The following is a 23,994-nucleotide window of genomic DNA, read 5'->3' on the forward strand; positions in this document are numbered from 1 at the left end:
AACATGGCTTAGTTTAACTTTCATCGAGTTCATAGTAAATCTCTCCAACTGTTATAAAGTTCAGCGACCATGAACGCGACCATGAACTTACATAATTCGAAACTGATTTGTGGTCAGGCCATCTTAAATGGATTACAACTGCTCTTTAAACTGTCCGACATAGGCAGCGTGTAAATCACAATTAAACTTTGTTCAGAGTTCTGTTACACAAGCCTATCAATCTCGGCATCAACCGGGGTTACCTTGTTTCAAAACACGTATACAATTTTATTCTGTATATTTCGAATCAAGATCGATTCATCTCAGGAGAATTGTTTACAAGACTTTGCGTAAATTAACTATATAAAGCGCGTATTGATTGCGCAAGGCGTATCGCTTTATAGTTAAGTTACGCAAAATCTTGTAAACAATTTGGCTGAAGATGAATCGATCTTGATTCGAAATATGCAGAGTAAAATTGTATTAACTATGCTAACATTTTTCGGAATTACTTTAATTCTGTAATACAGTTTCAACTTAAAGTTTCATTTTAGTATATTCTTGGCATAAACGAGGCAACTCCATTTTTTCAGTAGTGTTCAGCTGACTGCACTAGCCTTCGGCATATTTGTGCCGGCTTATATACAACACGTGGTGCATGCAATAAATTAATTGTAGTGAACGAATCTGGTTTCATCTGGTAAATTGCAGTTTATGGGGGAAATATTATTACATTACTGTAGCTAATTTTTGGTATTAGCTAATTATGAATCGTTTTGTAAATATTTAAACGATGTAGGAGGGTGACAGGAAAGCGAAGATCCGTGCGAAAAATGACTCAAATTAAAACACTATCATGTTGTTGCACTTTGCGTTGAAACATTACACAGATGAAAACACAACCGCGCTTAATTAGTTGTTTTTGAAGTTAATGGAGGGCTTTTAAGCGCAGGTTATTTTTGACACAAATTAATTTATTTTTGTTTATTTTTGTGGAAAAAATAACCGTTTGAACTTAACTGAATATCAAATTAATATAATGGTCAAATTCACCCACAAACATTCTGTAGTATTGTAATATTATGATACATGCAGCTAGCTTTATGGCGATCTTGTTGTTTCTAAAAAAAATGTGGTTCAAAATACTGAACTAGGCGGGGAAAAGCAATATTCATTTTTTAATCTAAATTTACGTAAGGGCAATTTGTAATTTTCCCAGTGTCAAATGATAGCCGAATAGTGTTTTGTCTATAAAACAGTGAGGGGAAAAACAAAAGGAAGGCTCCGCTGAACACAATTTCGCAAAGCTATACAAAATTCATCCGGTCTGATCTGATAAGTCATATCAAATCAAATAATTTTTCGAAGTTTTGAAGTCGCTGAAATCATATCTGTATAAATCATAACGAATTTGGTTGATGGCTAGTTTTAGAAAATAAAGTATATACCGTTGTGCGTGTATGAAAGCAGGGTACGAATGAAAAACAATAGTTATGTTTCTTATGTTCTGTAATTCCCCGGGTATTATTCTAATATACTTAGTAAAACTTCATGTAAGGTATTTGAGAGTATTCTAAGTGGCTCTGCACCGTGTGCAATAATTTTCCAACACCAAGTTTTGTAGAAATTGTTAAAGTTTGACCAATGAACTTCCTCCTGTTTAAACCAATCAGAGAGCTTAATGCAAATGTTGTGTAACGGCGACCGATTCCGAGCGTACACTTTTGATGTATGGAATCTAAAGTTTGTTTTTATTAATTTATTTGCAGATAAATTGTTCCACGTGTGTATAGACTATTAGTGTTTATACTGTATAAACCAAGTTGTTTTCATAAATCATGCATCCTTCTCATCAAAGATTGGGAGTTGAGGTGTTTATACCCGAAGAAAATAATAAGAATATACCCTCCTGTCCACACGGTAAGATATATTAGATGGAGAAATAAATATTCTGCCGAGTGAGACTGTGAGAGATTTATTTGAAGTTAGTATACTTCAACTATACGTCAACTGTGTCATTTGTAGTAGAGCTTATTTAGCTATTGCTATTAACGTATTACTGTTCAAATATTGCACATATAGCCAGGCATTGATTGGAGGAGAGGTGCTCGGTGCTAGAATTTCAATTTCTGATAAGAGCAAAATAATGCAGTGAATAAAAGACACGTTAAAACTCAGGACAGATTTATACTTATTGTGTGAAATAATGAAACATTAGGCATTAATGTTGTTTCTCACAATTTTAGGGCCTATGTTGTTGTTTGAAAGATATTTTGAAGGAAAACCCCCTCGGAGATTCTTCTCGTGCTCTGCTTGCCGGGATCGCAAGGAATGCAACTTTTTTCAATGGGAAGATGAGTCACCTTCATTGGCCTCCCAGAAAGCACACAAACAGATCATTGAGGCATCAAAACCAGCAATCAGTCAAGCTGAATGTTGGAAACGACTCAAGTGCATCAGATGTTTAAGTGAAGCTGAACGGACATACTGCCACACTTGTGAACAATTAGTTCTCCCGAAAGAGATAAACAAGCATAAAGATCATGAAATGAAAAATGGAATGGCAGATAGAACTCTTTCAAATCCAAGTTATCTTTTCAAACCTTTGGACAAAAAGAAGTCATTTGCAGTATGGGTTTTTACCTTATTTAACCTTCATCTTTTTCCTCACTATGTTTTAATAATTACCACAATCTAATGAAAGATATTCGCTTTTGTTCATTTTAGCAATATCTTTTTAGTAGTTCTTCTGTTAACTTTCTTCTGGAAACATTTGGCAAACTAGGATACACAAAGATTTTATGCGTTGGCACTCCCCGGTAAAAACTTGTAGTGAAATTAATAGATCACTTTTTCATTCCAACATGGAAGAAATAAATTGATTTGCAAGTTTACTATATTTAAAAAGCAGGCTCTAAGATATTGGAAAAAACTTTATATATGATTGTAAGAAGTATTATTCTTATATATTGTAGAATACATGAAGCAATTCAAGCACAAAAAGATGGCAAAATCAATAGCTTACTAATGGATTTAGATCACAGATATGTATGTTTTGTACATGATGCCAATTTACTGTGGTACCAGTCTTGATTACAGTAACTTTTATTTTTGGATAATTTTAGGCGCAATTCAATGAAAAAGGTCAATTTATCCACTATAACATGTTCAACCATCATTTTTTCGAGGGAGATTCAGGAAAGTCACTTCTGCAAAATTTCTTTCAAAATTCTGAACCAAAATCAACATTGATCATCCTTGACCCACCATTTGGTGGGCTGGTTGAAGTTTTGGCAGCCAGTGTCAAGAAATTATGGAAACTGGCTGGTCATAGCAAACAGGATAAAGGTATTTAGAATTAACAGGAATAGTAATGTAAATTAATGTGTTTAAAAATGCATTCCATGTCATTTCTTTTTGTGCCATAGCAGGTTCTGTGGAGCCGTATAAAATACCAACTATTTGGATTTTTCCATATTTCATGGAAAAGCATATTATCCAAGAATTGCCATCGTTTAAGATGTGCGAGTTTAAGGTAAGGAGGGAAATGATGTAGTATGATAATAGTAAGGTTCAAGTTGCACGATATGCTGCTGTATGACATGGTAAGATGTGGTATGGTATGGTATGGTATGGTATGGTATGGTATGGTATGGTACAGTACGGTATGGTATGGTATATGGTATTGTATAGTATGACATGGTATGGTATGATATAGTATTGTAATATGGTATTGTATGGTATGGTATGATATGGTAAATTGTAATGGTATGGCTTCATATTTCATAAATGCAAATTTATTCATAATAGGTTGACTATGACAATCATCCCTTGTACAAGAAACACCATGGTACCAGTTCCAAAACATCACCTGTCCGAATTTTCACCAACGTCCCATTACGAAATATAGTTTTGCCTCCAGAGAAAGGATACAGGTAGAGTTTCGAATTCTTTGAAATACACTATTTTTAAAGAGTTTGTCGTGGAAAATAGCGGTAAAGTGTTAAAAGTCTTAGGATGATATATATGTGTTTCCACTCTTTGCCAGTAAGGTTTCGTTATATATCTGTTTTAATTTGGTCTATTGTAGGTATTGTGAAAAGTGTGAACGTTACGTGGATGACAATAATGTGCACTGTCAGTTATGCAATGATTGTACTTCCAAGGTATTGTTTACTGCAAATCACCACAGACACCTCAAAATCAAATGGTCGATACATGTAGATTACCATAAAAATAGTCTAACAGACACAGCGTCGATACTATAAAACACATATACATGACATGTTTTTCGACGGGCTTATTCTCATTTTGCCAACTTGACAAAAGGTATTCTCTGTTGCAGGATGGTCGCGTTTGGATACATTGCAGCCAGTGTGGTAAATGCGTTAAAAAAGGTACAGAATTCCCTGCAAATCTGATGGTTTTAGCCTGTAGTCATGTTTTGACGGTTTGGACCAAAATGTTTTTCATTTTATTGTTGGGAATTTAGGTTTTCATTTTCACATTTTCAATGGTTTTTCTATATGTATATCTCATAGAAACATGTCTATTATTTTTATGGTATATCCTATAGAAGTACAAGTCTTTTCTCTTTTCTAATGAAGCAGTTTAGCACGATTCTTTTTCTATTATATCAGCAACAATCCACATCTCAGCTCTAAAAGTGTTTCTATACTTCTTGGGCGTTATGACGTTTTAAGATAATGATTGATGATCTGTGTTCCAAGACCAGAATGCTTTGCAAGTATTATCTGCATTTAGCTATGATTCTGGCAAAGCATCATGGTCTTGGTAGTAGAATCATTGCATGGAACATCATAATGAGTGATGTCTATTGCATTTGTACTTTATCAGGTCGGATTCATTGCCAGTCATGTGATCGCTGTGAACTTCCCGAGCATGTTTGTCAGCGGTAAGAGTGCTTTTTAGAATTTTCGATTGTTAATTGCTCACGTGACCCCACATGGAATTTATGCAAACGTGATTTTTAATATGCTGGTTTACAAACGGAATTCATTCTGTACACGTAAATATATCTGTCAGTTGTCGTATCACAATAAAGATTAGTTGCTTTGCACGATGTTGTTTTTAGGCCTTTGAGAGGTTGTCACATCTGTGGCAGTTTAGACCACAAACGGAAAGAATGTCCTCAAAGAAAGGGGGTTAATTCAAGTGGAAGGAAAAGGTGATAGAGTATTGATCTTTTGAACTGTTTTCTCTCATTTCTTTGTTGAAAACGATGGAATATAGTCGATTAAATGATAGTATATTAAATTACTATATTATGTCGCTTGTAGGAAAAGGAAGACATCAACACAATCTGGCAAGTCAAAAAAACGTGGGCGACTCTCGGAGCGATAATCCTTTTAAACGATTCATTTTTTCTATATGCTAATGCAGTGTAGTTTATATATCACCATAAGAATCTAAAATATAAAACTATCTCGAACTAACTGGTTTCATCAGGTTGACCATTCAACTAGTAAATTAAAGCTATCGGATTTGTTTTCCACCACATTCTAGATTCTGTACTTGTTTTTGCCTCAAATACAGTTTGCCAGTTTCCTACTTCCTAGAATTTCTAGACTTCCTGGATTTCTTCAGGTGTGGCGACAGAGTTCCTCGGAAATTCGACGATGACTGATCTCCGGTTTACGAATTCATATAACAGCTGAGTAAATATTTGTAATTGAAATTGCAATAAAAGTCACGTTAAGAATTGGGACGATGGCTAACGAAATTAAAGACAACGTGAAGGAGTATTATGGCAAAATTTTAAAGACCAACGCTGATCTGAAGAGCAGTGCTTGTGTTCTAGTAGACGAGATGCCAAAACAAGTCAAAGAAGCTCTCGCTTTGTGTCATGATGAAGTTGTAGCAAGGTATTTTTGTATTTCAATTCAAATCTAGGTAGATATGAAATGGACTACACTGTCTACACATCTGACAAATCACATCCTATTCACATCTTTTCTGTTCAAAATTGTTTCTCAAAGTGACCAATTCCAAATAACAATGGCCATTTTTCACATATCAATCGTCCCGTATTCAGTTTGTTTTAATGATGTAGAAGCAGGTGCTAGAGCCTACGTCTGGCTACGCTATGTATCGTAAAAACCTAAATGCTATTTAGCAAGTGGTATATAGTAATTAGCAATTAAGTAATTTCAGTATTTGTGCAATTAAGTATTTAATGTGCACAAAATATGAGTATTCAGAATAAACAGCCAAGTCCAATGTTTATGTCTAATGTGCAGATATTATGGCTGTGGTCTGGCATTTCCTATGGCAATTGAAGGTGCAAATGTGCTAGATTTTGGCTCTGGTGCTGGTCGAGATTGCTTTATCTTGAGTAAACTTGTTGGAAAGGATGGCTTTGTGACAGGCGTGGATATGACTGAAGAACAGGTAATTTTCCAGATATATAAAGCTGCAATGATGATGGATTTGGGGATTTGGATTTTAACCATCACAGTTCAAGAATAATTGAGTAACTTGCCTATTGGAAGAAAACTCTTGATGCTGAGATACATTGGGCTTATATTGAGTAGTCATGGATTTCGTTCAGGTTGAAGTTGCCAGTAAATTCATTTCCTACCACATGGAAAAGTTTGGATTTAGCAAACCGAATGTGGAGTTCAAGCTTGGTTACATTGAAAAGCTCAAAGAAGCTGGTGTAGAAGACAGTAGCTGCGACTTGATTGTGTAAGTTACCTTGAGTTTCAAAAAGAGGCAGGATGTTGTAGGAAATTGCCCTTCATATTAAAAATATGGCACCTAATTAGCTGTAATTTGTAGTGCGCCCAGACTTCACCTATCTTTACACTTGGTGGATCACAATTATATTTCTCATGATAGTTTATTTCTTAACAATGATATTTCAGTTCAAATTGTGTTATCAATTTGTGTCCCGACAAGAAATCTGTTTTCAAAGAGGCTTTCAGAGTTTTGAGGGTAAATTTCTCAGTATTAATCTATTACCTGGCACAATCAAGTGTCATGGAGAAAATGAAGTGCTCACATGAGTACAAACTGAATTGCTAAATTGTTGTCAGGAAGGCCAGGAATTATATTTCTGTGATATGTATGCTAATCGTGAACAGCCACAAAACATTAAAGATCACAAGGAGCTCTGGGGTAAGGAAATATTGTGTTGTAAGACCATTTCAATGTGACAATAATTTATAAATGATTTTTTTTATCCCATTTGCTATTATTCATTTATTACGCACTTATTTAGCTAGACTCTACCATTTCAATTATTAACAATAACTAATAAGGTAAATTACATTTACACTTTCTCATACACAATGTCTAAATATGTATACTGGCTTTCACTGCGTAGGTGAGGGATTTGGTGGTGCGTTGTATTGGAAAGCATTTGTCGACATGGCGAAAGAAGTTGGTTTCTCTGGGCCTTATTTGGTCACCAGCCGATACCTTGCTTGTGAAAATCAAGAACTCGCGAAACTTTTAGGTATCATTCTTTGACATTGCTTTCATAATTCATTACTTTTACTCAAGTTTTTTACAACGAGTTAGTAGAAAAAAGCTGTTTCAGTTCAAGTAAGTTCTAGGTTTTTGCCTACATACGTAGCTTGGTTGACCACGGAGTCTTTGACTTGGTCTAACTAATTGCCGGTAATGACACTGTCGCTGTTTGCGTTCACCATTTTTTTCAATTTTTCAGGCGATCTCAAGTTTGTCTCCGCAACATATCGGTTGTTCAAAACCAGCAAGAAATCAGACGACAAATGCTGCTATGTTAAGTACAAAGGTTTGTAAGGCAGTAAGGTATAGTTTCAAAGCTAGTTTCAGTGAGGATTTACGTGCATTTACGCTTCCCCAAATTGCAGGTACAATGAGTGAAAGTCCGGCAACCTTCAAGTTTGATCATAAACACACTTTTGATGTAAGTTCGTATGGAAGCATTACGGGTCTTAACTCGTCCGTATACAGCAGTGGAAAAAAGCCTTTAAGTTTAATAGGCTAAACCGTTAAACAGCAGGAGCTGGTTCTACGAAACCTGGATAGCGCTGTCATTCCATCGGATAATCATTTTTTCAACCGTTTTAAACATGCTTGAAAAGCATGAAAAGCTTGAAAAGCAGAAATTGCAGATTTGGAGGCATTAATGGAGCTAATAGTTATTAAAGACAATCCCAATATAAGAATACCAAGGTTTAATCCAGGTTATACTGAACAACAAGCAGTTTTGGAGCAATTGAAAAAACACTTTTCGTAGATAACGCTAGCCAGTTTTCGTACAACCGGCCTCAAAAAACCTCAAAAAGGTCTGAGGACCAGGGAGTAAGGTAGACAATAGTCAATATTGATTGAGTTTATACGATAATTTCTTCTAGTCAAATTTCCAAGCAGTCAGCTGTGATATGGTCAGTGTTCTAAAGAACTCCAGGTACTCTAAACATCTTGAGTTTAGAGACGCCGACCCGACCTGTACCAGACCGCTTCCTTGTTATTCCGTTGATCCCTTCGAACTGGCGGACGAAATCAACGAACCGCCATCTTGCTGCAAGAAGGCAAAAATTTGTAGTTAGTACGAAAAACATGGGTCAATTTATTATTAGCAATTGAATGCTTATATCAATATCAGCGTACGGACTTATCGTTATAATGTAAACAGTCTAATTAGGCTTGAATCATACATTCCATATCCTTGTAATTCCAAATGCTCCCCTAAAGTCTGTTCACACGATTGAATTTTGTCGGAAAATTTTGTAGATCGACTATTCGCTTCCAATGGATGTTTCATAGTCTTTTGACTTAGATTGTATATGGGAACTAAATCAACTTCAACTAAAGAGTAAAGCGGGCCAAAGCCAATGGCCCAATGCAGTATTGCTTTATCAGTAACAGACTACGTTCCATACGTCTAAAGCGAATTGGATCTGCCAAAATCGGATCGTGTGAACAGACTTTAGCAAAAGCAAGAGGTGTGAAGGTTCCCCCCGAGATCTCTACACCTTCTTTTACTTTTACTGAACAATTTTAAACACCACGTGAATGACACGAGGTTACATTCCAGATTTCCTGATCGAACACGAACACAACACGTGTATTCGTCGTGGCCATAATTTTGTAATAAAATATTTTAATTACGCGTACAATTGAAATGCATTTACTATATAACAGCACAATCACTTTGCATTGACTGATCTCTTAAGTCTTTAACGGGAAAAGATGGCAGACGCAATCAAAGAGAGTGTAAAGGAATATTATGGGAAAATTTTGCAAACCAACAACGATGTAAAGACCAATGCTTGTATTCAAGCGCCTGGTAAAGTGCCGAAGCAAGTCAAAGAAGCGTTAGAATTGTGTCATGATGAGGTTTTGTCAAGGTAGGAGAATGTATATTACGTGCGATCGAAACTACTGCATGCCTGGGTCATCATGTCTAACATGTGCCCCTAATATTAAGAAATATGTTACAAACTTACAATGTCATTTAAATGCCACGAGGAATTGGGACATGTGCGCATGAATGCCAAATGCATGCATTCCATGAACATGTATATACTCCTTCTCTCTAGTTATATTGTTCTAGACTGTTAAATATAAAAGGTAAAGCAAAAAGAATTGGAATTGTTTTAATACTTGAGTACAAGCGAAATGTGCCTGTTTTCAGACGGTGCTTGTAAAATGTGTTTGTAAACAGAGACATCAATCCCTGTGTGGATTGGAGCACCTATGTTATAGTACCATATTTATAGTACCAGACTACCAGTTATAGCACACTGTATCTTGTTACAAGCTTTCTTCCAGTCTATGGTACAAGGTATCACAAAAGCATGGGAAATGACAGGGGTAGGTTTATTTCCGAATAAATATACCAAATATTATCAACATAACAGTTGTTTTCTAGCTTTGTTTAAAACAAAGGAATCAAAGAGCCACCAATAACAATGTTTGGCCTATTTATTCCAGAACTAATTACTAGTGTAACTCTGGGTTGGCAGGTTACCACCTCCAGAACTCATGTAAATGCTTCATTCCTCATGTTGGCACATTTAATATTGGCATTGTTAATGTGATTATTATTTTATGAGTGTATAGGCATGTAACCAGCTAATGTGATTGTGGATCAACATTCTATTATGTGTAGGTATTACGGTTGTGGTCTGGTTTTCCCTACAGCTGTGCAAGGCATAAGTGTGTTGGATTTTGGGAGCGGTGCTGGTCGTGATTGCTTTATCTTGAGTAAACTTGTTGGAAAAGATGGGTTTGTAACTGGTGTTGATATGACTGAAGAACAGGTAACCGCAAATAATGATGATCCTCTGTGTTACCAGGTTAAAAACGTATTCAAGAACCCGAATATTCCATGTTTATATATTGTTCTCCATTCATATTCATTTAATATTCATTTCGGTATAATTACAAGGCAGTCCTGATGCAACATTTGTATCAATTCTCTTGAATTCAATTATCTTGCATTGTGGCACATACATTCAAACTTTGAAGTCACAGAATGTATGTAACAACACCTTACAAAAAATTGTATTTGCAGTTAAAGGTTGCCAAAAAGCACATTCCTTACCACATGGAGAAATTTGGATATGACAAACCAAATGTGGTCTTCAAACTAGGATATATTGAGAATCTTAAAGCAGCTGGAGTTGAGGACAAAAGCTGTGACTTGATTATGTAAGTGGATCAAAGGTTGGAAGGAAAGATCACAAAAAAGTTCATTAAAGTTATTAAATTTTAAAGACGTGAAAAATCTTTAAATATACAATTCAAGTTAAAATTGGTTCTTACCATACTATGTATGTACACTATTAGTTGCCAAATAATACAACTTTTGGCTTCTTTTTCAGCTCCAATTGTGTTATCAATTTATCTCCTGATAAACCATCAGTTTTTAAAGAAGCCTTTAGAGTGTTAAAGGTAAACTGAAGTGTTTCAGTTTACCAGCACCAGTTCGAAATCCTAGCTGGATTGACCACTATGACAATTCATCATCTTTATATTGAAATTCCCCTTTTTAATATAGGATGGTGGAGAGTTGTATTTTAGTGATATTTATGCTGATCGTGAACTTCCTCAAAACATCAAAGACCACAAAGAACTATGGGGTTAGTAAGAAACCAGAGACACTAAACTACTGATGAAAAATCAAATTAAAATAAGCTTCAATCTATTTCAAATACCGCTTGTTGACAAGTTATCAGATTTTGTACAAGATTTCACTCGGCGTAAATTGATTGTACGTAGGTGAATGTCTTGCTGGTGCCTTGTATTGGAAATCGTTCGTTGATTTGGCTAAAGAAATCGGTTTTTCTGGGCCATATTTGGTCACAAGTCGTGATTTGGCTGTTGGTAATGAAGAACTCTCAAAAGTTTTAGGTATTGCTTTTGCGAAATATGTTATTTTTAGCTATTTCGTGTCTACCCTCATTAAATAAAGATTTCTATCTATTTTAAATATATATATTTTTCAAAAATTCTCTGGAGAAAGGGGTAAGAATAATCGTCGCATTTCAACCAGTTTAATCGTCGCACTGATTTCAGCTAAAACCGCTTTGTCTTTTATTAGCCACTTGAAAAAAACAAATATTTAAGACAAAGCAAGGAAACAAAAGAACTATAAAATGGAAGAAATGCGACGGTCTGTGCCCTTGGCCTGACTATTGATGGCCTCAACCGTGACACGTTGTTAATCATTTATGGTAATTCACCTAGCAATCAATTTTACTACAGGGTGTCCCAAAAAAAACGAAAACTATTGAAATCACCCATAACAATGCAATTGTTAGAGTTTGAATGCCTAAGCACTCTGTTGGGACCCACAGGTGTATAAATGTATACCATACTCATTTTTACGTATGCATAGGATGCAGTAAAATTTGCTTGTTCGCAAAAATTATATTTATTAACAATATTTACAATTTACAAATATGGATAAATTATTTAGATGTGCATCTCAAGGACCATGACCTTCGACATGTCCCCTTTCTCTAGCAACACAAAGCATTTAGCATTTTATAAGTTGCATTAAATCCCCACGGACTGAAATTCGTTAGCACGGCATTCAAATTTTAACAATGAGTGATTTCAATAGTTTTCGTTTTTTTTGGGACACCCTGTATAGAATATGCTTAAATATTCATGTTCAAACGAAGAATCATAGACATTTTCTCTTTTCACCCCATACAAAATCATCATTGTCATTGTACTGTTCAATAACTCCAAAATGAGATATATTTGTTTGCAATCTTCAGGTGATTCTAAGTTCGTCTCGGCAACGTATCGTCTGTTCAAAAGCAACAAAACCCCCGACAATAATAGTAGCTGTTCTGTCAAGTACAAAGGTTTGTACAGGCAGTACAGCGTATGATTTTTGAAATCAAGCCAAGGTTGTGTCACCGTTTATTTATTTTGATTTTATCTTTAAAATTACAGGTACAATGAGTGAAAGCTCAGACACGTTTAAATTTGACCACGAACACTCTTTTGATGTAAGTAGTCTGTGATGTTGTGGGGGAGGGTGGAGTCGAGAGCGAATGTTTCCTTGTGCTCGCTATCATAGGGACAAGAAGCCATGTTGTGCTGTTTTTGTAGAAAAAACTGAGATACATCATACTAGGCCGATATACGCCGTTTGCGCACGCACTGAATATTTCGATTTGAATTAAAAAATCTCGGCAGTTACATGAAGCACTCTTTATAATTCAAGCAAACTAAATCATCAGTGTGAGCATGTTTGCCAACGTTTTCGTCCTACCTTTGCGTCAACTGCCTTGCATACAATCCTCTTCAACCCCTACTACCCACCTTCATCCCCTACTGCCCACTTTCATCCCCACTCATTCCTAATTGCGAGGCCATTACAGCATGTAAAAGTTAGGTGATTTAAATGCTGTATCATAGTCACAGGGCCTTGGTTGTACACAGGCAGACATTAAAATGAATCTATATTTTCCTCTATAGTCAAATTTCCAAGCAGTAAGCTATGACATATTCGGCGTTCTCAAGAACTCCAGGTACTCAAAACATCTTGAGTTTAATGATGCTGACTCGACATGTACGGCTCCTTGTGCTTCTGCGAATTCCGCTGACCCATTCAAGCTGGCGAGCGCAGGCGCAGAGAGGCCACCCTGCTGTAAAAAGGCGAAAGCTTGTTGCTAGAAATCGTCACAACCGTGAGTTACACCATTCCGTATGTTTAGCCTTTTATTTTTAGTAATTTATATTCTCAACTTAACATGTGTATAGTCAACTATATTTGAAAGAAGATTTTTGCGAATAGTTCGCAAAGGCTTTCAACATCTTATGAACTTAGCTGAGCTAATATGATATAACATATATAATACGAATAATATAACATACTTGGTAGAAGCCTAGTGGGAGTGAAATATACTCTATATCCACTTTCAAATTTATGCTAGAGCTATAATTGTTATAAATAAACCAAGCCACTAAGTTTTTGACTATAGTTTCATGAAGAATAACAATAGATATAATCGATTTAATACTGCATAAACGACTTCCTACTTCGACAACCCTTTTGCCCTCTGATTAGGTCAAATATTCGCGCGAGATATTAAACCTGGTTATATAACACAATATTTTTCTCAAGAGCTTTCATTATACACAATAAAGCAATTCTTAACTGCCGGGAATAGTCAAGCTCGAGTTATGCACAGCTCCAAACCAAGTCTGTGTTGTTGCATTCATATGAGCCGAACAACTGTGTTCTTCGTTCGCACAACTGTAAAAGCCGAAATTGCTCTCGATTGTTTTATGCGACTTTCTTTCGTTCAAACATTGCTTGTATCCGGTCGTTTTAAACTCACATTGGCTATTGAAGGCTCGGAAATGAAACATGGCGTTCTTTTGAAAAGCGTACGCTGTGCAATTCTTGCATTGTTGCCCGCGTACGCTGATATGATCGACCCTCACACATTCTTCACCATCAAAAACTAGTGGGTCGACCTCGGAGAATGATGCCCGCACGTAATCCCGGTAATCCACGCCATCGGTCGTATCGTAGCAACAAGTGACGCGCCATTTTGTTGACTCTTTCCTCAAGGACTCCATTCTCGTTTTACCAAGACGAAACAAATGCCAATTTTTTTCGTTTATTATCGGCGGATCTTCTCTTAAAAATGATGCCCACCGGAATTTTCCGTTTTCATAAAACGCGTAGGATTGCACTAGTGTCCACGACCACAATACGCTTTGGGAATCATTCTCGAAATCACAGAAAACTTCAAAAGTCTTCAAAAAGCTATCTAGAATTGTATAAATTCTTGAAAGAGGCAAAATACCGGATGACGTTGCAACATCTTTGCACGATTTAATCTCTCGTTCACAGTTTTCCCCGGCGTAGCCCGGAGCGCAGTCCAGTATCTCGCAGCGGTCTCCGCGGTAGTGCAACGGACATTTGCAGGTGAATCGGAGGGTACTGTGGGGAACACAGGTGCCACCGTTGTAACATGGGGTCGATATGAGACAGCAGTTGATGCGGGATGTACACCCCGCTTCGCAATGATTTTCAGAGATCTGAAAAGGAAAAAAATTGAGAGTGCTTATGTTACAGACAATATTTTGACGGTCGATTTTGCTTTCAAGACAAGCTGAATATTTAATTTACTTTTTTCTTGTTTTTTTTTTTATGTAACAGGTGACTATGTCTATCGTAATTTAATGGAATTATTTTTAAAATTCAGCAGAATTATTTTTAAAATTCAGCAAATTCAATAATTTGTGCACATGTTTTGAAAAATCGACCTAGATGCTCTACAATTTTATACATTTTTTTTTACAGTTTTAAACCTATTTGGTAATGCGCTACAATTCGACTTGTCGGCCATCTGACGAACTTTAATTATATGAAAAATTTTCTCCGAAAGGAGTACATAGGATTGTCTTTTTAATTTTGCTTCATTTTCAACACGAGTGAATGGATGTATAGTATTTTTCATCCTGACTCGAAACTTGACTGTTTTGCTTTTCAATCATTCTTTCATTGGTTCTTACATAACATGACATAAATTAAGAATTTCAAACTCAAAGTTTGATAGAAATGACTCTGAACAGAAGCAAATTCATCAAAGCCGTGGTTCGTGGGTTGAATTTTGGGTCGCCTGCTCGTCTACCTACCCCAGCTTCGATTTCAAAATTGTAAGTCGAACAATTTTCGTTGTCTGTCATCGCGGCTGGATGTGAGTGTTTATCACTTGAACAAAGTTGACATTCTGTCTTTCCATCGTACAGGTGGCAGAGTTGGAATGATTTGCATGAACAGTTTCCAAGACACAACTGAAGACATTTTCCAATATTTGCTGTGGTTGTATTGAAAATGTCGCAGTGGCCTTGCAATGCTTTGTTTTTGTCACTCGTGATCCGATAGTTGCTTCGTAGGCAGCTTTCCGTGACTAGAGTCGCAAATAATGCCATCTGAACTTGGGTTCTGTCATATAGGCGTGATGTTTGGAAGAAAAAAATATTAATAGTATTAGGGAGGGCAATAATTGCTGTTCTGATGACGGAATACAGGCATCACCCTAACTCTCTCCTAGCTCGATATAGATAAGTCTATACATAAAAATATAGAGCCATCCAGCAATTCGAAACGTACAATGTCCATCAATGATATTAAGCTTTGCCAGCAAATATTACACACGGCAGAAATTTTGATTGAAATACGGTTCGAAGGACACCGGTCGATTCTCGTCGAATTTTGTTTTTTGTCAATTTCAGGCAGTTTATATCAAATAGGAGGTATATATTTCACTGACAGAGTATGCCTGGAGTTGTTGAATTGAGGTGAGCAGTTTTGTAGGAAGAATTGCCCTTGAGATTATATATATTCCCTGTTAAAAAGCCCATTGCACGACAAAAGTTAGAGCTTCGACTCATTTCCAGCTTGTTTGGAAAATTTGAAGGTTCTAAATACTCCAAACGGTTCTATTAAATCAATGTTTTCAACGTCGTTTAAGTGATAAAATCGAAGAAACTTTGCTTTTTAAAACATGGCTCGTATGGTTTGGTTAGGACTGCTCCCCCTGTTGTTGCGTTTTTTGCACGTACGCGTGCACTTAAAATCACTTAAATGATACTTTTAAAAAGTTACGATTGAATAGATGCATAGGGTTGGGTTCTGTTGAAGATTTGGTGTGTTTTTTTCTGCAGCAAAATTAATCATATAACAACTTAGAAGGTTTTACTTAGAAACTCCTACGCTGGCGTACGTACGTGCAAAACATACGCGACAGTGAAAAGCAGCCCTTATATATACTAAGTCTCCGACTATATATACCATGCGTGTGAACTAACCTTCGGTTAATCATCTTTTTCTCTGTGAAGCACCAAAATAGACTTCCTTTCTTTTTACGCAATGTGTACATGTATATATGCATATGTGCATCATACACAAAAAACGCCGTTAAAAGCTTTTCAAAAACCGCCTTATAATGTGACACCTGCTCATAATTGTTTTTTCCTATTCCAAGTTCAATTAAAACGCTGTCGTTATTTCTGACTCCCTAATGTGATACTCGCTGGTAAAATATTGTTTTTCTTTCCTTTTTCTTTATAATGATAAATTCCAAATTGTAGAAACTAGGCAGAGATATTAGTATTTTAGAACATGCAGGATTTTGTTGGACTTAATTTTACAGCTGCGAATTGAGTGGCCGCGTAACGCGATGCCATTTTTCTTGCAACTTCCAATGCAATCCAATGCCAATGGATGTTTTGAGAGATGGAAATTTTTAAAATAAGAAAAACATCCGTGGGATGTAAAAAAAACAAAAGTTTCGTAGTTGCCAAATTTACATTCCTCATGAGCAGAATTGCATCGCATTTAGCAAGAAGAATTGCACTATGTAACACGACCTGCAACAACGAGTATTCGCGTAAAGAACTAATCGTGCGAGACAAGCTGTAACAATAAGGTCCTGGGGCCAGTTGTATGAAAGCCGGATAGCGCTATCCACCGGATAGTGATTCTTTCAACCGTTCTAAAAATGCTCGAAAAGCGATGAAATTTGAGCTTTGGAATAAGAGGGTCCTCGATTTAGAAATACTACGATTTAATCAAAGTTATAGCAAACAACGGGCGATTAGCCGGGATATACCTGCTCCATCTAAACCGAAGCCCTAAGCGAAATTTTTCCTGCATGTGTCTGTGGGGCTGAAAGGTCCTTGTTGCATTCATGTACATAATGACTTCTCAGCCTGACCTGTGTCTCGGCAAGTTTTTTTAATATAAAACCTCAAAACGTTGACCTGTGAACAATTACAAAATATTTGCTAAACGTCTCGCTTGAAGTAGAATGTCGCGGTTTGTTTTTACAATAAATCGTCAATTGGTAAATGTTTGCATACTAGAATAATATTTTTATACACGGTGGAACTCTTGGCTTGTTTTGAAACGACATCAATCATTTAACGAGAGAGTGAGAGGATATTGAATCATTTAATATATCCTTCCAATGTACCGCATGGAAAGAGCCTCAATTAAGTTTGTATATCACTAATTATCAACAGTTGCCACTGGTTACCGATGAAATTATCGCCTAATCGTAGTAATTAAGAGGGAAGTTATATTATTATTCAACACTTCCTAGTTAAATTATAACTAAAAGTGTGTACTTTCGAGGTGCTCTGATATGTGTAGCGAAATTATAGATTTTTTTGGCCGAACATGCACTATCGCAAATTCATAAACCCGGCCCTTAATACAGTAGAATTTAGCCAACGCATTAAAAATGTAGCAAAATATTTACCTTTGATGAGGTGTATTTGAATTAACCACGCATAACTCGTTATTCACCACACTCTCAAGCTCTTTATACCTGTGAATACCAATGGTCTTCTCTGCTTGGACCTATTTTATGTAGTAAAGAGCTTTTCAATACAATTTCACTGTAAAATCAATAAAATATTCATTTAGCGTAGAGTTGTAAACTATTAAATTAGCCTTTTATTTAATGTATTTTTGTCTTTTGCGACTCCGAGTTTTTAGAAAAATAAAATTGACATCCGGTTCTACGAATTTTCGTGTACAATTAAGTGGCTTTCACTCTCATGCACGAAAGCGATGCTCGATAGTTAATGCGCCATTTTAATGTAATGGTGTAAATACTGTTATACACTATGCAACTTAGTTTCAATGCAACTTGCAATGCAATTGTACCCCTGAGGCATCTAAAGTTGTCAAATACGAACATTTCTGACGATCTGCTAACGCTTCTTAGCATTTCGAACACTTTTTACTGATTAACATCCCTCAAAATTATAATTGCATTGCAAGTTGCGAGGAAAATTGCATAGTGTAACAGCGCCTTAAGTTACAACACGCTCGTCCGACTCTTGGGAATGAATGAGCTAAATGCACTTGCTCAATGCTCAATGCTCAATGCTTCCGCTCAATGCTTCTGCATAGTTCTAAGGTTTTCCACTCCTCAATATGCTAACTAAATCTACGTATAAAGGCCAAACTCGTATTCAGCAAGCAATGTTTATTGTCTGACAATCAGACCCATCATAAATATTATCGTTATATAGGTGTTGTATATTTTGATTGTGATTGATTCATTCGTGGTCTCATGACTTTAAATAAATGCAATGTCTCCCGCCAGGGAAACAAGTGAAAAACTGTTATAATTAATAAGTTATTATTGTGTTATTGTTAAGTTATTATAATTAATTAATTAATTGAAAAACTGTTGTTGAAATGAAATTGTTGTGCAAAGTGTTTTTGAATTGAAATTGTTGTGCAACATGAATGTTTTTGTTCCTATATAACCAAGCACTTCTCGACTTCGTCTCGGGAAACATTTAGACTCTTGGGAAAACAAAACTCACTATTTCTCTCGGGGGCATACATTAAGTGTATAATATTTGCTTTGCAGAATAATATTTATTCGGCTGTTTTGTTCGCTTATGAAATCATATTTAGCAATCTCTGATTGTCAGATTTCACAAGATCCGTTCTGCACCTTATATGGGACTAAGGATCAGCTGACATGAAGGGTGGAGTTTAGTTCTTTTTCGCCACACCTATAGCTTTTGCATAAAATACCAGCATCTAAGTCTACCCAGTCAGTTCATCGAGTTGGTTTCTATCGAAGTAAGGTAACAGATAAATCGACTGAAGACAAAACAATGTTAAGAATTGCTCTGGTCGTGATCCTACTGCAACTTCTTTTGCAAACTGATGGTGCAGAAGCACTTTGCTGTGATGATATCAGATCTGACATCGAAAATCGTACCCTCGCTTACAACATATTGTGTTCCAAAGGCGAGGAACACCTTGGTAATTGTTGTCGGGTAATAGAACAAGATCTTCGCAAGCGTAAGCTGGCTTATCAAACGTTGTGTCCAAAACCTGGTAGGAATTTGTTAATTTTTCAGATTTTTTTTTAGTACATTCTGATTGCTTTATTTGTTTTTAAGAATGAATCTCAAACTTATCGCATGCCTGTACGACATCACTTACGAATAAAGATAAAGACAACTATACGATTTATTCGGTCATCTTCATTATGAGGATGTTTTCCTTTGACATGCACTTGATTGATATACTTATGTCTGCCATTCTAATTTCACCGTGTTCACCTGCTAAACTGGTTTTACTTTCTAAACATTGTAATATTCTTCAAGCCTGGTCTGGTTTTATTCTTATTTGTTCACATTTGGTTCCATTTAATTTATAGCTATATTCAAAAGCTGTGCTGAACACTATAATTCTGGGATAGGGAAAGATGGTGTTTATACCATCGATCCTGATGGCCTGGGTTCGTTCCAAGTCAGTTGTGACATGAGCAAAGACGGGGGTGGCTGGACCGTGTTCCAAAGAAGACAAGATGGAAGTCAAGATTTCTACCTTGGATGGTCAGACTATAAAGCAGGCTTTGGTGATCTTAACGGCGAGTTCTGGTTGGGCCTTGACAAAATACATCGTTTAACCAAATCTGGGCAAAATGTTTTAAGAGTTGATTTGATGGATTTCAATGGCGCCGAGGCTTACGCTAAATATGGAAACTTTAGTGTGGCTGATGAATCAGACAAATACAGATTGAATATTGGCAGTTTCTCAGGTGAATTAAGAATAACATATAAATCTCAGTTTCCTGATAAAACAAAGAAATTATCTGACTGAGTTTCAAGTGCCACCGCGCAAGCGAACCTAAACCGCGTCAAAAGACATCGAGTATTATTTAGGCAATCACCAATTTGCTCTCAATTTAATGTTTGTGCTGTTAACTGTTTTTAGCCCTTGTTGTAAAAGAAAGCAGTCATACTATGCAAGCTGGGTTCATTTCTAATTTGGTTTTAGAAAACGCAGCGTGTTGATACAAAATAACAATTTAAAAACAAAACCATTGATGCAGTATTACTATACATATATTGCTTATTGTGGGTTTTTTTGTTTTTAAAAGGTACCGCAGGTGATTCTCTTGCTAATCACAATCAAATGCAGTTCACTACCAAGGATAGTGACAACGATGTTTGGGGTCATAATTGTGCTACGAGCTACAAAGGTGGTTGGTGGTACAACAGCTGTCTTGATTCCAAACTCAATGGCCTGTACCTGGGTGCAGGTCAGACTAGTACCAACGGAATAAACTGGTACTCTTGGAAAAATTCGTGGTATTCAATGAAAAAGTCGGAGATGAAAATTCGACCAAACCAGATTTAAAATATTCCTGCACAAGTGCTAGAATTCAACAATATACACTTAGTGCATATGGTTCCGTATAATTACTTTTTGACCAGATTAAAGCTCAATCATTGTTATTAAAGCTCAATCAATAAATATATTTCTGATTGGTTATCATCATCTGTGAATAATGAAATACACGTTTTACTGTTAATCTTAATCGCTTTTTTATAAGCGTCGAAAGACCTATGTATAATTATCCGTTTTAGACTATTGACCATGCAAATTGGCTATTGAAGGCCTAGAAATGAAACATGACGTTCTTTTGAACAGCGTACGCTGTGCAGTTCTTGCATTGTTGCCCGCGGTACGCTGATATGATCCACCCTCACACATTCTTCACCAAAAAAAACCTCGGAGAATGATCCGAAATATCTTGCAATATATTTTGTCGAGAGTTTAAAATTAACTAATTATATAAAAATGCGAATTTAGAAGTATTCATTGAAATTCGTTTACAAATATGCTATATAATATACAAATGTATATATTATTTTATACAAAAATGCAAACTCTCTGCCCGCAAACTAGTTGACAAAACCAAAAAAAAGCAGCTCTAACAACGTTTCACTTTGGCAAATTACACAATTTGACAGTTCCGCCTACAAATACGGCAGTCAACAAGGCTAATCAGATCGCATCTACAAAACGAGGATTTTAATATTGCTTTTAAATACAACACGAACATTTAACCCAACGAAACAAATAACTTACCGTCAATCTCCAAAATTTTAGTCCAAAAATGAAGATAGTCAGATCCAGTTTCAGAAAAAGATCCATTTTTCACCTTTCGAACAGCCCCTTGAACTTACCAAGTGACACGCTGAGAATCAAGGTCCTCTTAAGAACACGGTGCAATTTTTCATCTAACTTGCCTCGCAACGCCGTCGTTGGCAAGAGGCAGCAAAAGCGCCTCTTTCTGAAACATCTGGCCGTCTTTCACTGTTTTTCTACCATATTTGTAAGGTTTATTCTTCAATGAACTAATTCTATGTGTTGATACCACCCTTCGTACAGCACAAATTCTGTCTGTTTTCTCTTTTCAGGAACCAGCAGGTGAATGTTTGCAATGGATAATTAATATTTATATGCTCGGTTCATTTCATGTCTTGCATGTCATGCCTTGTTCCTTCATGAAAACAAATCAAGCCATTTGCATGTGTTTCGAAAACATTTGTCAAAATTTGAAAAGATTTGTTTTGCACCTTGGTTGACACCAAAAGTCAGATGACATTGAGAGCAAAGTTCACACCCTTTTTGCATAAAATTACCAGCGCCTAAATCAACCCAGTCAGTTCATGTTGGTTTCCACTGAAGTAAGGTACATGCATATAGAGTTATAGACTGAAGACAAAGCAATGTTGAGAATCGCTCTGGTCGGGATCCTACTGCAGCTTCTTCTGCAAACTGATGGTGCAGAAGCACTTTGCTGTGATGATATCAGATCTAACATCGAAAATCGTACCCTCGCTTACAACATATTGTGTTCCAAAGGCGAGGAACACCTTGGTAATTGTTGTCGGGTAATAGAAGAAGATCTTCGCAAACATAAACTGGCTTATCAAACGCTGTGTCCAAAACCTGGCAGGAATTTAGGTATTTTTTCAGATTTTTTTATTACATTCTGATTGCTTTATTTGTTTGTAAACGAATCCTAAACCTATCGCGTGGCTGCACGACATCACTTACGAATGAAGATAACAGACAGTATACATTTATTCAATAATCTTCATTATGTCCGACCACAGGTCTATTACCATGTCATCAAATGATATATTTGCGGTATTCTTGAGGGTGTCTGCCATTCTAATTTCACCTGCTAAACTGGTTTTACTCTCTAAACATTGTAATATTCTTCAAGCCTGGTCTGGTTTCATTCTTATTTGATCACATTTGTTTCCATTCAATTTATAGCAATATTTAAAAGCTGTGCTGAACTCTATAGTTCTGGGATAAGAAAAGATGGTGTTTATACCATTGATCCCGATGGCCAGGGATCTTTCAACGTTAGTTGTGATATGAGCACAAGCAGGGGTGGCTGGACCGTGTTTCAAAGAAGACAAGATGGAAGTGAAGATTTCTTCCTTGGATGGTCAGACTATAAAGCAGGCTTTGGTGATCTTAACGGCGAGTTCTGGTTGGGACTTGATAAAATACATCGTTTGTCCAAATCTGGGCAAAATGTTCTAAGAGTTGATTTGATGGATTTCAATGGCGCTGAGGCTTACGCTGAATATGGAACGTTTAGTGTGGCTGATGAATCAGACAAATACAGATTGAATATTGGCAGTTATTCAGGTGAATTAAGAACAACATATAAATCTCAGTTTCCTGATGAAACAAAGAAATTATCTGACTGAGTTTCAATTGCCACCGCGCAAGCGAACCTAAACCGCGTCCGAAGACATCGAGTATTATTTAAGCAATCACCGATTTGCTCTCAATTTAATGTTTGTGCTGCAAATTAACATGTTAGTTGTTTTTAGCCCTTGTTGTAAAAGAAAGCAGTCATACTATGCAAGCTGGGTTCATTTCTAATTTGGTTTTAGAAAACCCAGCGTTGATACCAAATAACAATTTAAAAACAAAACCATTCATGCAGTATTACTACATATTGCTTATTGTGGGTTTTTATGTTTTCAAAAGGTGACGCAAGTGATTCTCTGGCTTGGCACAATCAAATGCAGTTCACTACCAAGGATAGCGACAATGATGCTGATGGTAGTAATTGTGCTACGACCTGGAAAGGAGCTTGGTGGTACAAAAACTGTCATAGTTGCAACCTCAATGGCCTGTACTTGGGTGCAGGTCAGATCGACGCTACCGGAATAACCTGGTACTATTGGAAAAGTTCGTCGTATTCAATGAAAAAGTCGGAGATGAAAATTCGTCCAAACCAGATTTAAAATATTCCTGCACAAGTGCTAGAATTCAACAATATACACTTAGTTCATATGGTTCCGTATAATTACTTTTTGACCAGATTAAAACTCAATCATTGTTACTATTACTGGTATGATAAAAATTCTTTTTTGAAATCATAATAAATATATTTCTGATTGGTTATCATCATCTGTCAATAATGAAATACACGTTTTACTGTTAATCTTAATTGCTTTTTTATAAGCGTCGAAAGACCTATATATATAATTATTCGTTTTAGACTATTGACCACATTGGCTATTGAAGGCCAAGAAATGAAACATGACGTTCTTTTGAAAAGCGTACGATGTGCAGTTCTTGCATTGTTGCCCGCGGTATGCTGATATGATCCACCCTCACACATTGTTCACCAAAAAAAACCTCGGAGAATGATT

General features: G+C 36.3%; 6 protein-coding genes across 8 annotated transcripts; 5 read left to right on the forward strand and 1 right to left on the reverse strand.

Moving 5' to 3' along the window:
• Positions 1-1,757: 1,757 nt before the first annotated feature.
• On the forward strand, positions 1,758-5,363 carry LOC114516004 (rRNA N6-adenosine-methyltransferase ZCCHC4-like). Of its 3 annotated transcripts, none has more exons than XM_028535347.1 (12): positions 1,758-1,899; positions 2,226-2,608; positions 2,707-2,798; positions 2,955-3,027; positions 3,105-3,327; positions 3,408-3,514; positions 3,790-3,914; positions 4,070-4,145; positions 4,325-4,376; positions 4,837-4,894; positions 5,075-5,167; positions 5,280-5,363. In XM_028535347.1, the coding sequence occupies exons 1-12, from the start codon at positions 1,818-1,820 to the stop codon at positions 5,341-5,343; spliced, it is 1,428 nt and encodes a 475-aa protein (XP_028391148.1). In that variant the 5' UTR covers positions 1,758-1,817; the 3' UTR covers positions 5,344-5,363. The 3 variants fall into 3 exon arrangements, with proteins under 3 accessions (XP_028391148.1, XP_028391149.1, XP_028391150.1); XM_028535348.1 differs by having other exon boundaries at positions 3,411-3,514; XM_028535349.1 differs by lacking the exon at positions 1,758-1,899 and having other exon boundaries at positions 2,443-2,608; positions 2,721-2,798.
• A 333-nt stretch (positions 5,364-5,696) lies between these two features.
• Positions 5,697-8,765, forward strand: LOC114516008 (arsenite methyltransferase-like). Its single transcript, XM_028535352.1, has 9 exons — positions 5,697-5,864; positions 6,240-6,390; positions 6,551-6,687; positions 6,867-6,936; positions 7,038-7,119; positions 7,328-7,459; positions 7,673-7,759; positions 7,839-7,894; positions 8,346-8,765. The coding sequence occupies exons 1-9, from the start codon at positions 5,710-5,712 to the stop codon at positions 8,538-8,540; spliced, it is 1,065 nt and encodes a 354-aa protein (XP_028391153.1). The 5' UTR covers positions 5,697-5,709; the 3' UTR covers positions 8,541-8,765.
• An 86-nt stretch (positions 8,766-8,851) lies between these two features.
• LOC114516007 (arsenite methyltransferase-like) lies at positions 8,852-13,387 on the forward strand. Its single transcript, XM_028535351.1, has 9 exons — positions 8,852-9,341; positions 10,106-10,256; positions 10,511-10,647; positions 10,821-10,890; positions 10,997-11,078; positions 11,218-11,349; positions 12,225-12,314; positions 12,406-12,461; positions 12,934-13,387. The coding sequence occupies exons 1-9, from the start codon at positions 9,184-9,186 to the stop codon at positions 13,129-13,131; spliced, it is 1,074 nt and encodes a 357-aa protein (XP_028391152.1). The 5' UTR covers positions 8,852-9,183; the 3' UTR covers positions 13,132-13,387.
• Positions 13,388-13,401: 14 nt separating this feature from the next.
• LOC114516006 (sushi, von Willebrand factor type A, EGF and pentraxin domain-containing protein 1-like) lies at positions 13,402-15,723 on the reverse strand. The gene is made up of 2 exons (XM_028535350.1): positions 15,109-15,723; positions 13,402-14,508 (listed from the first exon to the last, which is right to left on the reverse strand). The coding sequence occupies exons 1-2, from the start codon at positions 15,403-15,405 to the stop codon at positions 13,612-13,614; spliced, it is 1,194 nt and encodes a 397-aa protein (XP_028391151.1). The 5' UTR covers positions 15,406-15,723; the 3' UTR covers positions 13,402-13,611.
• Positions 15,724-18,793: 3,070 nt separating this feature from the next.
• On the forward strand, positions 18,794-20,766 carry LOC114516233 (ficolin-2-like). The gene is made up of 3 exons (XM_028535656.1): positions 18,794-19,345; positions 19,671-20,054; positions 20,397-20,766. The coding sequence occupies exons 1-3, from the start codon at positions 19,120-19,122 to the stop codon at positions 20,654-20,656; spliced, it is 870 nt and encodes a 289-aa protein (XP_028391457.1). The 5' UTR covers positions 18,794-19,119; the 3' UTR covers positions 20,657-20,766.
• A 309-nt stretch (positions 20,767-21,075) lies between these two features.
• LOC114516232 (ryncolin-1-like) lies at positions 21,076-23,746 on the forward strand. Its single transcript, XM_028535655.1, has 3 exons — positions 21,076-22,273; positions 22,592-22,975; positions 23,324-23,746. Exons 1-3 carry the CDS (start codon positions 22,036-22,038, stop codon positions 23,581-23,583), a joined length of 882 nt encoding a protein of 293 aa, XP_028391456.1. The 5' UTR covers positions 21,076-22,035; the 3' UTR covers positions 23,584-23,746.
• Positions 23,747-23,994: the final 248 nt, after the last annotated feature.

Source organism: Dendronephthya gigantea, unplaced genomic scaffold, assembly GCF_004324835.1.
Source record: "Dendronephthya gigantea isolate DGI-Jeju-01 unplaced genomic scaffold, DenGig_1.0 000005F, whole genome shotgun sequence".
Classification (NCBI taxonomy): Eukaryota; Metazoa; Cnidaria; class Anthozoa; order Malacalcyonacea; family Nephtheidae; genus Dendronephthya; species Dendronephthya gigantea.